Genomic DNA, 15,779 nt, shown 5'->3' with positions numbered 1-15,779 from the left:
CACTGTCTGTGCGCTTTGAGTATGCATTCATAGAAATGCGCTACATAAATCTAATCCATTATTATTATTATTATTATTATTATTATTATTATTATTATTATTATTATTATTATTATTATTAATGCAATGGTGATGATTTTTTTGTATGAAGTGTTCGGTGTGGTGGCATGGATTGTGTCATCACGCTGCGTATGGCAAAACCTATACCAGCGGTGACACTGTGTTGTAAAATGTACACTTGTTAGGATCAAACTATGGCTGATTTCTGATGGTGAGTTGGCTTTTTAACCCAAACTAACTACAAACTATTAACTTTTGTATCATTTTGGACTGAGATTTCTCTACATAAAGCTGTTTACACATCAGAGACTGAGCACAACCACTGCTATTTACAGTTACGGATAAAATTATTAGACCATCAAAAGTCATCAAAAACAATGGTTATGCAATCCAGTACTAACTCCTGTGTGTATCATGTGACTAAAACAGACAGAAAAGAAAACATGGAATGTCTAAAAGCACTGTTTTTGTGAGTACAATGCCATAGATATTGATGTAAGAACTGAAGTGACTTTGGTTATTATCAAGAAAACCATGAAAAACAGCCATTTTCCAGCTCTTAAATTAACCCCTTTAGTCCTATCAGCCTGCCCACGGGCCGAAAAAATTATATTAATATTCATCTATTATAAAAATATAATAAATCCGGACAATGGATGTTTTTTTCAACTTTTGCTCTAAGTTTAGACCCTAATGTTAATAAAAGTACATCAAAAGTGTATTTTAGTGCAAACTTTAATGTTCAAACATGATTTTTAATCTTTGTGGGGTGAAATACACGCTATTAAAAATCTCCGACACAAACAATTAATTTATGCATATCATCGTCAATCCAGCCGGAAAAAAAACAGGCGAGGATAAAAAATTCTAATTTCCCTTTTAGTTTGTTACAGTTTACTCAGGCATAGTAATAGATACAATATTTTAGACAATGGGAATAGATTCTGTGAGGTCTGTAAATGTCCATAGACACCAAGAACATCCATATGAACCTTATTATTATAAGTATTAGAAGTAATTCTTCATTTACTTTGGGTATGTCTTTTTAGGCGTTTTTCCCCTGAAAATATGGTCAGGGTTTAACAGGTTAAACGCTTATGAGCTATTTTTGTTGTTATCATTATGTTTGTCCAAACAAATGTACAAGAATGAACAATGAACAAGAAATTGAAGAAAACAAGGGTGGTCTAATCATTTTTTCACCAACTATATATACCTCAGTAAAGACATCTATACACTCTAATATAGAATACACAAAAAAAAAAACCTCTCCTGTGAGCATAAAGGTTTTCCCTAAGCTTCATTATCGTAAGAAACCCAAAATAAATCTACTACATGACTACATTACATCTACAGTTTCCAAACTGTACATACATTTGACCCATTAATTACCACATTAATTACTTTAATCCACCAGTTTCATGATGAACTGTAGATTTTTTTATCCTTTACAAATGAAAATAGCAGAAAATTCTTCTTCATCTTCTTCTTCCTACCTATCATTGTTAGTGTTAGCTTGCTAATTACATTCCTCAGTAATGTGTGTGTGGGACAGGAGGTTGTTAAGTGGCTGTGGTTTGTGTGTCTGTGTGTGTGTGCTTACATGTGTAAAGTCATATTTATGGGTAGCGTCCTCTTGTTGTATACGTTCCCAGCATCTGGGTATGCGTCTGTTTACACTCCCGCTGTCTGTGTCTTCTTCTACAGTGACGACGCTCTGCTCTTGAACCGGATCTCTGGCAGAATGGACGTACTGAAGATGCTTTTTTAATGCGATTGTGGGTCCGTACGCTCAGTGTAACTACAAATGGACTCATCGCGCTGTCACTGTTTTGTTCCCGCCCTCTGGATATTGGGTGGTCTATACAGCGCAATCACCTGGAAAACATTAAACTGTTTAGGAAGAACAGCATCATGAGCCCACAAACACAGACCTGCACTCATCATCTTAATTCTGAGTAAACATTTTTTTTCCTCAGTGGAAGACGCACTAAATACAGGATGTAACAGCGCAGGTATCCAGGGGAGATAAGTGAAGAAACATGCAAAATGAGCAACAATAATCGCATTTTAGATTTCTACCGTATGTCCCAAAAAAAAATTACAATCAGACTTTCTGCAGCGATAACTTTAAAAATAGTCAATCAATCAAAATGCAATTTCAGGGCATGAAACTATAACTTGTTACCTACATCTTGTAGAAAACCCCATTTGATTTGCTTCAGTGGTCATGGAGAAATGAAGATCTTTGTAAAGCATGTCAGAAGTCCCTTCCCTCCAAGTTTTGTAAGGAGATGCGTAGTACACTGTGTTCACGCCTTACAAATATGAAGTCGTGCATTGTGTTCTCGCACAAAAATATCTCTTGAAAAAGTGACTGCTCGTCTCTTTTCCTGATCTTTTTTTTTTTACTTTATTTATATTGTTTATTTTATGTACATTACGAAACAAGACAAACAGAGGGGACATTTGGGATACACTGACTACAATAAGCCTTGTGACTAACAATTGTTTTTAGTAGTGTGACGTTGAAATGAAAACAGTGCTTTTGCATTTTGCACACAAGGAACTGTATCATGGTATTAAAATAAACCACGATGTGTGTCTTTGTCAAAACTTTCCTTTTTCGCTCTATTTGGTGTAATGGAAGGTGAAGTTAAGCTACCTACAGAAAAACAACGCACTTTATCCTTTGCTGCCCTTCTAGCTCGACGAGCAATCCTGTTTAGATGGAGGGATGCTCCCCCCCCACTCATGCACAGTGGTTAGAAGACATTATGTTCTGCTTAAAACTGGAGAAAATTAGATATTCACTCCAACAATCAAATGGGAAATTCCAGAAAGTGTGGGGTCCCTTCCTAAAAACATTCCAGACCCTGTAAATGTTTGACTTTTAAGTGCAGTTTAATAAAGCTGCTTACTCCATACTCACTCCTAGCGTAGGTTCTTATCATGATAGTGACCCCTTATTATTATTTCTAGTGCACTGGCAATGACTGAGGAGGGATTATTTTATGTAGTTTGTTGTTTGCTCTGCTTTGCTTTGCTTTTTTTGGGGGGTTTTTTTCTGTTTTTTTGTTTTTCTATGGTGCTAGTTGCGTTTAATTTACAGGGTGGGGAAGCAAAATTTACAATATTTTGAGGCAGGGATTGAAAGACAGTGTATGACCAATTAGTTTATTGAAAGTCATGAGAACTGATTTGCCACAAGAAAATGTACATAATAGAAAATGTTTTTATTCTATGTGTCCTCCTTCTTTCTCAATAACTGCCTTCACACGCTTCCTGAAACTTGCGCAAGTGTTCCTCAAATATTCAGGTGACAACTTCTCCCATTCTTCTTTAATAGTATCTTCCAGACTTTCTGGTAATAGTTTTGCTCATAGTCATTCTCTTCTTTCCATTATAAACAGTCTTTATGGACACTCCAACTATTTTTGAAATCTCCTTTGGTGTGACGAGTGCATTCAGCAAATCACACACTCTTTGACGTTTGCTTTCCTGATTACTCATATGGGCAAAAGTTTCTGAAAAGGTATGGATAACAGTGTTAGGTATGATTATGACATCAATATATGTTTGGTTTCAAAACAATTGACGTAGTGCCTGCTGAGAAAAAACAACTAAATGTTCATTGTAAATTTTGCTTCCCCACCCTGTACACCTATGCTTACTTAAGATTTCTTTAATAACCATTCAGCATTGCACTTGTATTATTCTGAGAAAACTTTAATAAAAAGATCTTGATCAAAAAAAACTTTCCATTTTCAGGGTGTAGTTGTAGTGTGGAGGTTGTTCATTTGCCGTGTGGTGAGGGGGACTTTCAAAGCTGTGACACACAGATGTAAGAAGGCAAGGCAGATTTATTTGTATAGCACAATTCATACACAGGGCAATTCACAGTGCTTTACAAAAATGGGAAAAGAAACAGGTTAAAACACACAATTACAATTAAAACATAATCAGTAAAACATAAATAATAATCAATTAAAACAAAGTAAAAGAGAAGAGTGCAGACAGAACCCTTTCAGTTCTATGCACAGTTGAAGAGCTGTTTTCAGCCTGGACTTAAACATTGTCACAGTACAGGTCTGTCCGACATCATCAGGAAGGCTGTTCCAGAGTTTAGCTGCATAGAACTGAAACACAGCTTCACCCTGTTTAGTCCTGACTCTGGGCACCAGCAGGAGACCAGTCCCTGAGGTTCTCAAGGTCCGAGATGGTTCATATGGGACCAACATGTCACAGATGTACTTTGGTGCTAGACCATGGACAGACGTATAAAGAAGGATGGAGAATGACGGGTCTGCCACTGAGAGACCAAAATATTCACCTGTATTCTGGTCGATGTCACAGTGAACCACATGAGCTACGATGTCCAGATTTTGTATGAACTGGAAGATTAAGCGGTCTTTCCTTAAAAATGACAACACCCGGTCTCAGAAAATGAAGACAAAAAAAGCCGTTTTTGGTCCGTTTTTCCATTTCTGTCAGGTAGTAACCTTTTATTTTTATTAAAGAAAACAAAAATCAATTTGTTTTTTAAAATTTGGTTCATCTGTTTTGACACAGAAAAAGAAAAACACTTTGAAATTCAATTTTAATTCTATGGATGCCCCGTAGGAGGCAGATGCCGGAGACTGGGGTTCAGGTCCTGTGAATAGCATTGATCTTCTTCTTCTTGTCTATGGGTCAAAGTCTCATTTCGTTTTCAACTAACGAAATTAATTACATCAAAAAGGAAGCAGATTTCTGAGTTTTGCAAACGTTGGTAAGGGTTAGCCTAACTCTAACCCTAACACAATGAATGCTCTCCAAGCAGGAGGTAGTTGCTGACCAACCACACTGAACTAGCAGTTTGAGAATTGCATAGCTAAGAACCAAACCCGGATTAACCATATGGGCAACTGGGCAATTGCCCAGGGGCCCGCGACCCCTGAAGGGCCCTGGGTAGCTCGGGCATAACGAAAATATCTGGTTATCTTTTGCTTATAAATGAAACTGTCCGCAAAAAGTGTTCTTAAATAAATACTGGATACTTTGGAAATGGTTTCTTATTTATTTTTTGTGAAAATGGAGGACACTTCCCTCTCTTTCTAATGTAGTGGATCAATTTTAGATTATACTGATGCTAATGTGTTTTGTTTTCATATCATCATATGCAAGTGAGTGGCCTTGACAAGAGGCTATAGTGGTGCACTTGTACTTCTACGAGTATTTACACATTTGTACATCAAAATGCATTTGATGATAGTTAGATATTCAAGTATGGGGTATATTTACATATATTCCTGGAATTTATTCTGTATTTTGCCAGATTATAGGGATCCTGGGGTTGCGATGATGGGGCCCTTGAATATTGTTGCCCAGGGTACAATGAAGTGTTAATCTGGCCCTGCTAAGAACCAAAGTGAAATGCTTGTCAACAGATGTTAGCTTCTTAGGGAACAAATGCAAAATGGTAATTGAGAGATCAATGCATCTTTCAACGACAAAACCTCACACAAGTACACACCACTGACACAGCGTTATGCACAGAATTTTAATTCATTTGTTCGTTGCCCTGTCAGTTGGGAGCAAAATATTTTCCTTCATATGGACGCCAAGAGCATCCAAGTGCCAAACTTGGAAGAAACGAACCCATGACATGCTTTACAAAGATCCACTGAACCAAATTAAATGGGGTTTTCTGCAAGATGTAGGTAACAAGTTATAGTTTCATACCCTGAAATAGCATTTAGATTGTGTAATTATTCTGAAAGTTATCAATGCGGATGGTCCGATTGTCTTTTTTTTTGGGGGGGAACATATGGTATTGTTAACCTTTCTGTCCTTTTCCACTTGTTTGACAATGAAATATTCAAACAGCTGGTCTCTGTAAATACCATCTGACACACACGAGGCTGTTCACATCACATGTTAGATTAATGTATGTGTCTGTGTGTGAGGCCTAGTCCTACACTGTAATAGTAAACACAAGAATATAGTTAACACAGCCACAGTAAGACAGCACGTTGTTTTACTCAAACTAGTATTATTGTTTTATTTTATTTCCTTTGTTTAATCAGAACTAGGGATGTAAATTATCGATTAATCCATTAATCATTAGTTGGTTGACCTTATAGATCGAATAATGATTAATTGATAAGTGGAACATGAATTTCTCTTTCGATAGGGTCTATAAGAATACAAGCTAAATATTGTTCATATACTTAGCTCCGTGATTGTGTGTGTGGGGGGGTGATGGCGTCATTGTCCGAGCAGGAGTGAAAGTGAAACTAGCTCACTTTAAAGTTCCTCTTATTCTCCGGGCAGCACACACACACACACACACACACACACACAGGAGCAGCGGGCGACAGAATCTCCGCACAGCAAAAAAAGTTAATATATCGGCTACATATTGGCCGATGTTGATTAATTGGTGAAACGCTATAATCGGCCCGATTAATCGGTCGGGCTCTACTTTGTAAATATGTTTCACCTTCGGGTTGTAACAGTGCGGAAAAAACGTTAATTTATCAGATCTTTCAAAATAAAAGCAGTGCTGTTGTATTGGTTGCATCTAGTACAATGATAAATATTTGCATTGACTTTTAATTTGTCAATGACCTCATGCAGACCAGCCAGGGTCAGGGTCAGCTATCGCAGGCTGTGCAATGCCCATGTCTGCACTAGAATATAGATTAAAAAAAAAAAAAAAAAAGCTCTCCAGTTAACTATACACTTTATTATCAGTTGAAGAAACCCCAAAATACCTCATTTCAACGCTTGTTTCAGTCGCATATGAGTCAAAGCTCCAACATCCCGACCAAACCGACTTAAGCTCACCTCCATGAAACCAACAGTGGAGAATGCTAATCTATCAGCTGCTCGGTCTCATGCTCCAGTAGACGTCCGGGCGCACACAGGAGCCAGACACTAACTCAAACAGTGGGATTGTGTAAGCATCTGCAGCCCACTTTATGGGACTCTACAGTTGTTCCAACAAAGCTATGAATGCTTTCTCTTTATCTGCTGCCGTCTCCTTCTCTGGACTTATCTGTCTGTCTTCGTGTTTTTTCAGCCTCAGACTCTCTGTGCACTTGCTCTGTCTTGTTTATCTGCCTGCATCTGCTAATATTTTTAGCTTCAGTGTCACCTGATGCTCAGCTGAGTGGAAAATAAACACTTAGTAATGATATGGAAAACTTTTTTGGCATCTCTAGTGTCCAATAACTCATCAATAATTAGTCTCCGTTGTAATAACTTCATTTTCTTCTCTGTTCTCTGTCGTTTTTATTCCATAAATCAATGCATCTCTGTATGTTATGTTTATTTAAAGCATCTACAATGTTGCTATTGTACAAAATTCCCTGCATTTACACAATACCGCCCTTAAATTAACTGTAAAAGGACGCCGTTTACAGACAGTGTGTTTTCAGTGTTTACCGTCTCGATGTGTCATTTAACTTTGGACTGTTCATTGTTTATTCAGTTGCCGTGGCGACCCCTCCCAGTACGGATATTTCTCTGGGATATATAACGCAGTATTTACCATGTTACTAATAAAAATCTTTCTCTGTGCCAGTTCTTAAGAGTGCAGTGGAAAATAAAACAAAGCCGCCACTTAAAAAAAAAAAAAAAAATCCTACGAGCTTTGTCAACTGTTCAATATCATTTTGTATTTAATGATCAGAAACTATAAACATGGATTTGACTGAATTGCTCATTTAATCTAATATTAACATAGTAGGAGCTGCCAAACATAAATGAGGTAAGTGATTCAGTTATTTCCTAAAATGTCAGCTTTGAAGTTACAATGTGATTTGGCTCTATTTTTTCTGTGCAGTCTGTTTGAGATTGACGTTTCCTAAATGTATTAGCAACAGGAAAACTGCTTTTTATTACTTCTGAAAAACTACAATCCATCAGGGTCTAAATGCATCGAGTGAGGGGTAAAGGTGCAGATCACGGCGTTTGCATTTAACACTTTCACTTTGCACTATCACAGCAGTTTCTTGGTATGAACATTTGAAGAAAATATAAATAAATTGAATATTTGCTTCAAGTATCTATAAAAAGTTGCATGTTTAAAGACAGATGACTTACTGCTTCACTAAAACCACAAATTCACAGTGTTCAGCTCTACGCATACATCCAGATGACTTCCAGCTGCGTAACAACAACATGAGTAAAAACACAATGACAAGTCTTTTCTGTCAAAACTCCAGACCAGACTCTCTCATTCATCTGCTCCACTTCACAGGGACTCAGATTTCTTTAAAGGCTCATTCATGCTCTACATTAAAAGACTCGTACATATACAGACGATGTGCGAAATTCTGTCTGTTACCTGGGTGCTTGCAGATGCAAATGGAGAATACAGTGGCTTTTCCATTGGACATCTGCGCAAAACTTTACTGATATTTACTAAATGTTGAAAAACCAGAAGTGTGTAATGTCAGTTTTTTCATTAAATCACAAATGCGATGATTTGTTTATTTATTATTGCGAGATGACACAAGAAGTCATTCCATAAACATGGCAACGAATGTACATATTGTGTTGATTTACAGATATATTCGTTATTATTATATATATACAGGGTGGGGAAGCAAAATTTACAATATTTTGAGGCAGGGATTGAAAGACAGTGTATGACCACTTAGTTTATTGAAAGTCATGAGAATTTATTTGCCACAAGAAAATTGACATAACAGAACATGTTTTTAATCTATGTGTCCTCCTTCTTTCTCAATAACTGCCTTCACACGCTTCCTGAAACTTGTGCAAGTGTTCCTCAAATATTGGGGTGACAACTTCTCCCATTCTTCTTTAATAGTATCTTCCAGACTTTCTCGTAATAGTTTTGCTCATAGTCATTCTCTTCTTTCCATTATAAACAGTCTTTATGGACACTCCAACTATTTTTGAAATCTCCTTTGGTGTGACGAGTGAATTCAGCAAATCACACACTCTTTGACGTTTGCTTTCCTGATTACTCATATGGGCAAAAGTTTCTGAAAAGGTATGGATAATAGTGTTAGGTATGATTATGACATCAATATATGTTTGGTTTCAAAACAATTGACGTAGTGCCTGCTGAGAAAAAACAACTAAATGTTCATTGTAAATTTTGCTTCCCCACCCTGTATTACCCCTCTACCCCATACTAAATAAAAAAAATGATTCGGTTTCCTGGTGTGCACCATATTTCTTTTAAAACTCTTCTCCTTCGTTTGTTGTAACATCTGTCAACATCTGATTTTTTTTTTTATTCATGTGACTCTAGTTGCGGACAAAGGTCTTTCCATTGCAGTTTTTCGTGATATACCAACTGTGCTATGCCCGAAAAACCACCTCTTGCCAGCGCAAAAACTTGTAATCAAAAATAAGAGTTTTGGCAAAACTGTTTTTCCATTGGGTACATTTTTATGCGCAAGTTACATTTGAGCAATTTGAGGGTCAATGGTAAAGTGACTTATCATGCAGTACCACCGGGAACCATAGGGGGCAGTGTTGAGATTTGAAGAGAATAATTTCCAGAAATCTTCAGCTTTTCAAAGATCGACTCCTATCGACATATTTACGACAACTACCCTTCTCAATACTAACAGTAGTCTGTCCCAGGGCAGCTGTGGCTACAAATGTAGTTTACCACCACCAGAGGGAGAATGTGAGAGTGAATGAATAATGGGTCAATAATGTAAAGCGCTTTGGGTGTCTAGAAAAGCGCTATATAAATCTAATCCATTATTATTATTATTATTATTATTATTATTATTATTATTATTATTATTATTATTATTATATTAATACCTCCTCTGTTGTTGCCATGTTCGTTATTAGTGACTTTCTTCTTCTCTCATAAAACTTTATTTTTCTTTGTGGTATTTGGCTAGTATGTTAACCTATAAACACTCAAACAGCCGCTGGTGACCATAAACATCTACTGATCTAAACTGTTTAATACCTGTTGATCCACTAATCTGATCAATCCATGTAAATAATTGGTGTAAAATACAGTTTGTCATCTTTTCATGGTCATCAGATATGACCCATTTGGACGTTCAGAGGCTCTGTAGTTACCATGGAAACACCGTCATCTTCTATAACATTGATTCACCAGTAAAACCCATGGTGTTGGATCAATGACAGTGGATGGACACACTGGGTTTATGTTCAGTTAATGATAGATTTTGCTGATTTTTCAGTTTTCTCTTTTTCTGACATAATAACCCTTAAATTTTTCTGAGCTTTTATGAACATCTACATGATCAGTGAATTAAATATAAGAAAACACATGATTTTTCACTTTAAAAATGCAAAATTCAGAAGACAATATTATAATAAATGGGGATACAACATTTAAAGGTGGGCTGCCAGATGTTTTCCTGGAGCATTTTTTACAATATTGCTTAAAATCCCCTTCACACCCGGATTACAACCAAGTAATTAAATGCTCCAACACAAAAATTTAAAAAAATTAATCACCTGTGGAACGGACAGGACTGAAATAACACCATCCAATGATTTTGAGCGTCCAGTCGAAATGATTGAACGTTGATATGTCTATCAAACTTAACTGCCATTTGTCCCTCCCCCCTCCCCCCTCTGCATGTACCCCTCTTCGTGCATGAATCGTGCGTTCTCAAAGGCTTGGAGGACTTGTACATGAAACAAAACCAAAACCAAAATAAAGCTAGGTCTTTATGGGTTAATTCAGAGCAACGTCCTTTCATTGACAAACACTCATTCCAACATAATGCATGCAGAAGTAGTACAGGGTGACCCAAAAAAACGGGAATTTTTGAAGTGCGTATTGGCAGACATGAGCAAGTGGCAGCACTGCGAGACAGTGACCTTGAGCAAGTAAACACACCCCCATTTTAGTAACCATTGGCGGCTGTGCGAGAATTGTTCGGTAACCGTGTGATCTCAAGATTCGGTAACGTTCCCTGGCCCCCTAGATCGCCAGATTTGTCCGTTTGTGATTTTTTTCTTGTGGGGCTATCTCAAGAGTAAAGTGTACACGACTCGACCAAGAACTCTGGATGAGTTAAAACAGAGAATTCAGGATGAAATTCACAGTATCCCAGCTGAGATGTTGCAGCGGTCAATGAGGAATCTCAACAGCAGATTTCAAGAATGCATTCGTACAGGAAGTAATTTTTAAAAAATGAAAATTCCATCATTGTTTCTTAAATGGCATGGTTTAAGGTTTCAATTACTATGAATAAAATATTTTTCTTCCATCACTCTTGGTTTTATTGGATTGTTAAAAAGTTCCCGTTTTTTTGTGTCACCCTGTATAAAGGCTTGACAACGTTTGAAACAGACATAAAACGAGCATGAATGGGCTTTAACTGAACTTGTACTAACTTTACACATCTGTCCGCAGGCTACAGCCCAGTCCATCACAAGATAAGGAAGAGGCTCAGTGTGTAATTGGTGTAATATAATGACATTTAGCTCCATCTGTCCTCCTCATGCTCTCCTGCCCTCACTCTCACACTCTAAGCGGTTTCCTTCCCTTGTCTATTTCTTCATCTGCCCCCCCCCCCCCCCTCACTTTTTCATTCCCCCATTTCTTCCTCATCCGTCCGTCCTCCATTGACACGGCTCTGACTGCAATCCGTGGAAGCGGGGGGAGGAAACGCTGTGGCATTGCACGGCAAACATCCCTAATAGGCTAATCTAATCTCATCTCTTTGCGGTCTATGGCCTTGTGTTTACTTTCTGCCCCGTGTCTGCACGCCGGCTCGGCCTCGCTTCGCTGAATGCAGCTTTGTTCCCGCTGAAAACTCATCATTGGTGTGATCTCAGGAACGGGCGCCAACTCTGCAGCCGTCTGCCTGTACCGCCTGCAGGCTGGGAATCAGTCCCATCTATGAGCAGCACCATCCATAGTTTCGTGTTATGGGAGGAAACATGTGGCGTTTTGTTTGTCGCAGCCTTTGCTCTGGAGCTGACTCCGACCACCAGGTTCTGAGTGGGGCTGTGGATTTGTATTTAACCCCAACGATTAACCCATAAAGACCCAAACAACCACAGATGACCAAAACTATCTACTGATCTAAACTGTTTAATAACTTCTGATCCACTAATCCTATCAATACGTGTAAATAACTGGTGTAAAAGACAGTCTGTCGTCTTTTCATGGTCATCAGATTTGACCCATTTGGACGTTCAGAGGCTCCACAGTGAACGTGAAACACCGTCATCTTCTACAACATTAATTCACCAGTAAAACCCATACAGTTGGATCAATGACAGTGGATGGAGACACTGGGCTTATGTTCAGTTAATGATAGATTTGACTAAAAAAAGTCAACTTTTTTCAGTTTTCTCCATTTCTGATATAATAACCCACAACTTTAATCTGCGTTTCATGAAAATCTACGAGATTAGTGAATTAAATATCGGAAAATACATGATTTTCACTGAAAAAATGCAAAATACACAGGCTAATACTATGAAAAAAATGGTGATAAATCATTTAAGAAAGGTTGAATAGAGAGAAAAGTACATTTGAGAACTGCCATGCAAGTAGCACTGGGTCTTTACGGGTTAAGAGGCTCTGTAGTTACCGTGGAAACACCGTCATCTTCTACAACATTAATTCACCAGTAAAACCCATGGAGTTGGATCAATGACAGTGGATGGAGACACTGGGCTTATGTTCAGTTAATGATAGATTTTGCTGAAAAAAATTCCTTTTTTTCAGTTTTCTCTGTTTTCGATATAATAACCCTCAACTTTAATCTGAGCTTCTATGAACTTCCACATCTGGGGCACCATAAAGGGGGGGGTGTAAACATGACAAATTCATGGGGCCCAGCATTTCTGGGGGGCCCATAGAGCAATGGAGGGGGCCCAGTGGATACAAGTTAGAAGTTGTGAAAATTTTGTGTAAGGTCTGTGGTATAATAGAGGAATAGAACCCAGGAGTCGGACATTGAAAGCATGTTTAGTTTCACTTCTGCTTCACACCAGCATTAGTTATGGACCGCATCTCGACATAGATAACTGCTGCCCTTACCCCACGCCCCCCCCTTGGTCCAACAACTCAATAAGATACTGAATTTTATAAAGGGCCCATATCGTTTAGCTTTCATAGGGCCAAAGATCCACATTATCAGTAAATTAAATATAGGAAAATACATGATTTTCACAGAAAAAATGCAAAATACAGACGATTATATCATAATAAATTGTGATAAATCCCTTAAGAAAAGTTAAATATAGAGAAAAAAAAACAATTTGGAACTGCCACAAAAGTAACACTGGGTTTTTATGGGTTTGAGAAGCATCGAAATGAGGATCATAGAACAGAAAATTTGTCAGTAAGAGTCCAATTCACACAAGTGAATGAGGACGTCAAAGCAATTGGATAGCAAGAACCTGCATTTATGTACAAGCCAAACTAAGACCCACAGTGCAACAATGAACATAGTAGGAAATAGAAAATACAGAAAAATAGAATAGAATAGAATAGAATAGAATAGAATAGAATAGAATAGAATAGCTCAACCAAGGTCACAAATCAAGTAAAAAAAGAATGAAAATAAACTGCAAAAGTGGGATATTTTCCAAGGTACATAGATTATATGTTCTACATGTTACTGTTCTTGTAGCTTTATCAATATCATCCATGTTTTCTGCAGAAAACAGTCTCACACATTTGTTTTATAACCATCACATTTCACAGATTCTCACGGTGAAAGCAGCACAGCAAAACCAAAAACACGTCCTTTCACTCGTCAGGATCTGCTTTTACTGTTAGATTTTTTTTTTTTTTTGCTGCTACTGCTCAACAGTAACATCTACTTGCATTCTTGTCATTGAGACATTCTAGATCATATTATTGGTCGATCTTACCTCTGGCGGCGCTGGACATCAGGACCATCTCCAACACCAGGAGACAAACCCAGAGAAGCTCCATTCTGACCAACTGAGACTCGACAACGTTCAGCCTCTTCAACCTGAAACATTAATAATCACCGTCAACATCTGCAGCAGCTCGAGCGAAAAAAAAAAAAACATATTGATGGACAAAAAGCGGGAGGATTAAATACTAGAGTTTGTTTTGTTAACTTGTCTGCTGTCAGAGTCTCATTTATTCCAAAAAACCCACCAACCACATTAATTATTTCACCATCTGACAGGTTTTTTTTGGGTTTTTTTAACTCAGTTCCTGCCAAAAAAAGGCTGCTAGCGCAATGGAATAAAAGCATAATTTACTACCAAATGGATGACATCTGCTTAGCATCTACGTAAAAACCTGCAATGAATTTTAGAAAAGACGAGAGCCAGAATAAATAAAAACAAAGTAGTCCTGCATCTTGTGTCCAACCTTCAAAGTAAAGTGGTTTATTTGTTGCTGGGCTGACTCTTCTGTTTCTTCTCTAAACCAAACACGTCTGTATAATCATTTCACACAGAACACTTCCAAAATACTTCATTTTTATTACTTGTATGTAGCGTATTCTGCAGTATTTACCCATAAAGATCCAAACATCCACCATCGAACAAAATCACCTACTAATATAAATTGTTTAATACCTGTTGATCTGCTAATCCAATCAATGCATGTAAATAATTGGTGTAAAATACAGTTTGTCATCTTTTCATGGTCATCAGATATGACCCATTTGGACGTTCAGAGGCTCCATAGTTACCATGGAGACACCATCATCTTCTACAACATTGATTCACCAGTAAAACCCACTGATGGAGATGATTGTTTTTATGTTCAGTTAATGATATTTTTGCGGAAAAAAAAAAAAAAGTCACTTTTTCTTCACTTTTCTCTGTTTTACAGTACTAACTTTTGAATCTTCAGAGTTCTCATCATCTACAGGATCAGTGAATTAAATATAGGGAAAAACACATGACTTTCACTGAAAAAAATGCAAAATACAGAGGATAATATTATAGTTGATGGTCATAAATCACTTAAAGGGCTGATATTTTGTTGGGTTTTTTGTTGAGTTGGGTGTTTTCATGGTTAGTCAATGATATTTTTGCTGAAAAAGTCACTTATTCCCTTTTTTTTTTTTCTGATTTGATATATTAACCTTTGAATTTACTGAGCTTTTATGAACATCTACATAATCAGTGAATTAAATATGGGAAAATACATGATTTATACTGAAAAAAACTTACAGTAAAGAGGATAATATTACAATAAATGGGGAAAAATTTTTATGAAAGGTTAAATCGAGAAAAATCCATTTAGAAGCTGCCACAAAAGTAGCACTGGGTCTTCATGAGTCAATACTGCTGTGGAAACGTGGAAACACCGTCATCTTCTACAACATTGATTCACCAGTAAAACCCATAGAGTTGGATCAATGACAGTGGATGGAGACACTGGGTTTATGTTCAGTTAATGATAGATTTGACTAAAAAAAAAAAAAATCTACTTTTTTTCAGTTTTCTCCATTTCTGATATAATATATAATAGTAATATATAATAAGTCACAACTTTAATCTGAGTTTTTATGAACATGTACAAGATAAGTGAATTAAATATAGCAAAATACATGACTTTCACTGAAAAAATGCAAAATACAGAGGATAATATTATAGTTGATGGTCATAAATCATTTAAAGGGCTGATATTTTGGTTTTTTTAAATGGAATTATGCATTTTCAAACATTTCCCTGTGCTCTACATAAACTGTAAATGCTATGGTTGCGTTCTTCATTCATTCAACTCCACATGTCCATTT

General features: G+C 37.1%; 1 protein-coding gene across 1 annotated transcript in view; it reads right to left on the bottom strand.

Annotated features, from left to right (window-relative positions):
- Window positions 1-15,779, bottom strand: part of fgfrl1a (fibroblast growth factor receptor like 1a) — a 229,320-nt gene that overhangs the window by 205,390 nt on the left and 8,151 nt on the right. Inside the window, exon 2 of the mRNA XM_030146016.1 lies at window positions 13,924-14,027. Within this exon, the coding sequence (XP_030001876.1) occupies window positions 13,924-14,027 (104 nt within the window). The remainder of the gene's footprint in view (window positions 1-13,923; window positions 14,028-15,779) is intronic.

Source organism: Sphaeramia orbicularis, chromosome 10 (genome assembly GCF_902148855.1).
Source record: "Sphaeramia orbicularis chromosome 10, fSphaOr1.1, whole genome shotgun sequence".
NCBI lineage: Eukaryota > Metazoa > Chordata > Actinopteri > Kurtiformes > Apogonidae > Sphaeramia > Sphaeramia orbicularis.
Note: the sequence above shows the minus strand (reverse complement) of the source record. Positions and strands in the feature narration are given on the sequence as shown.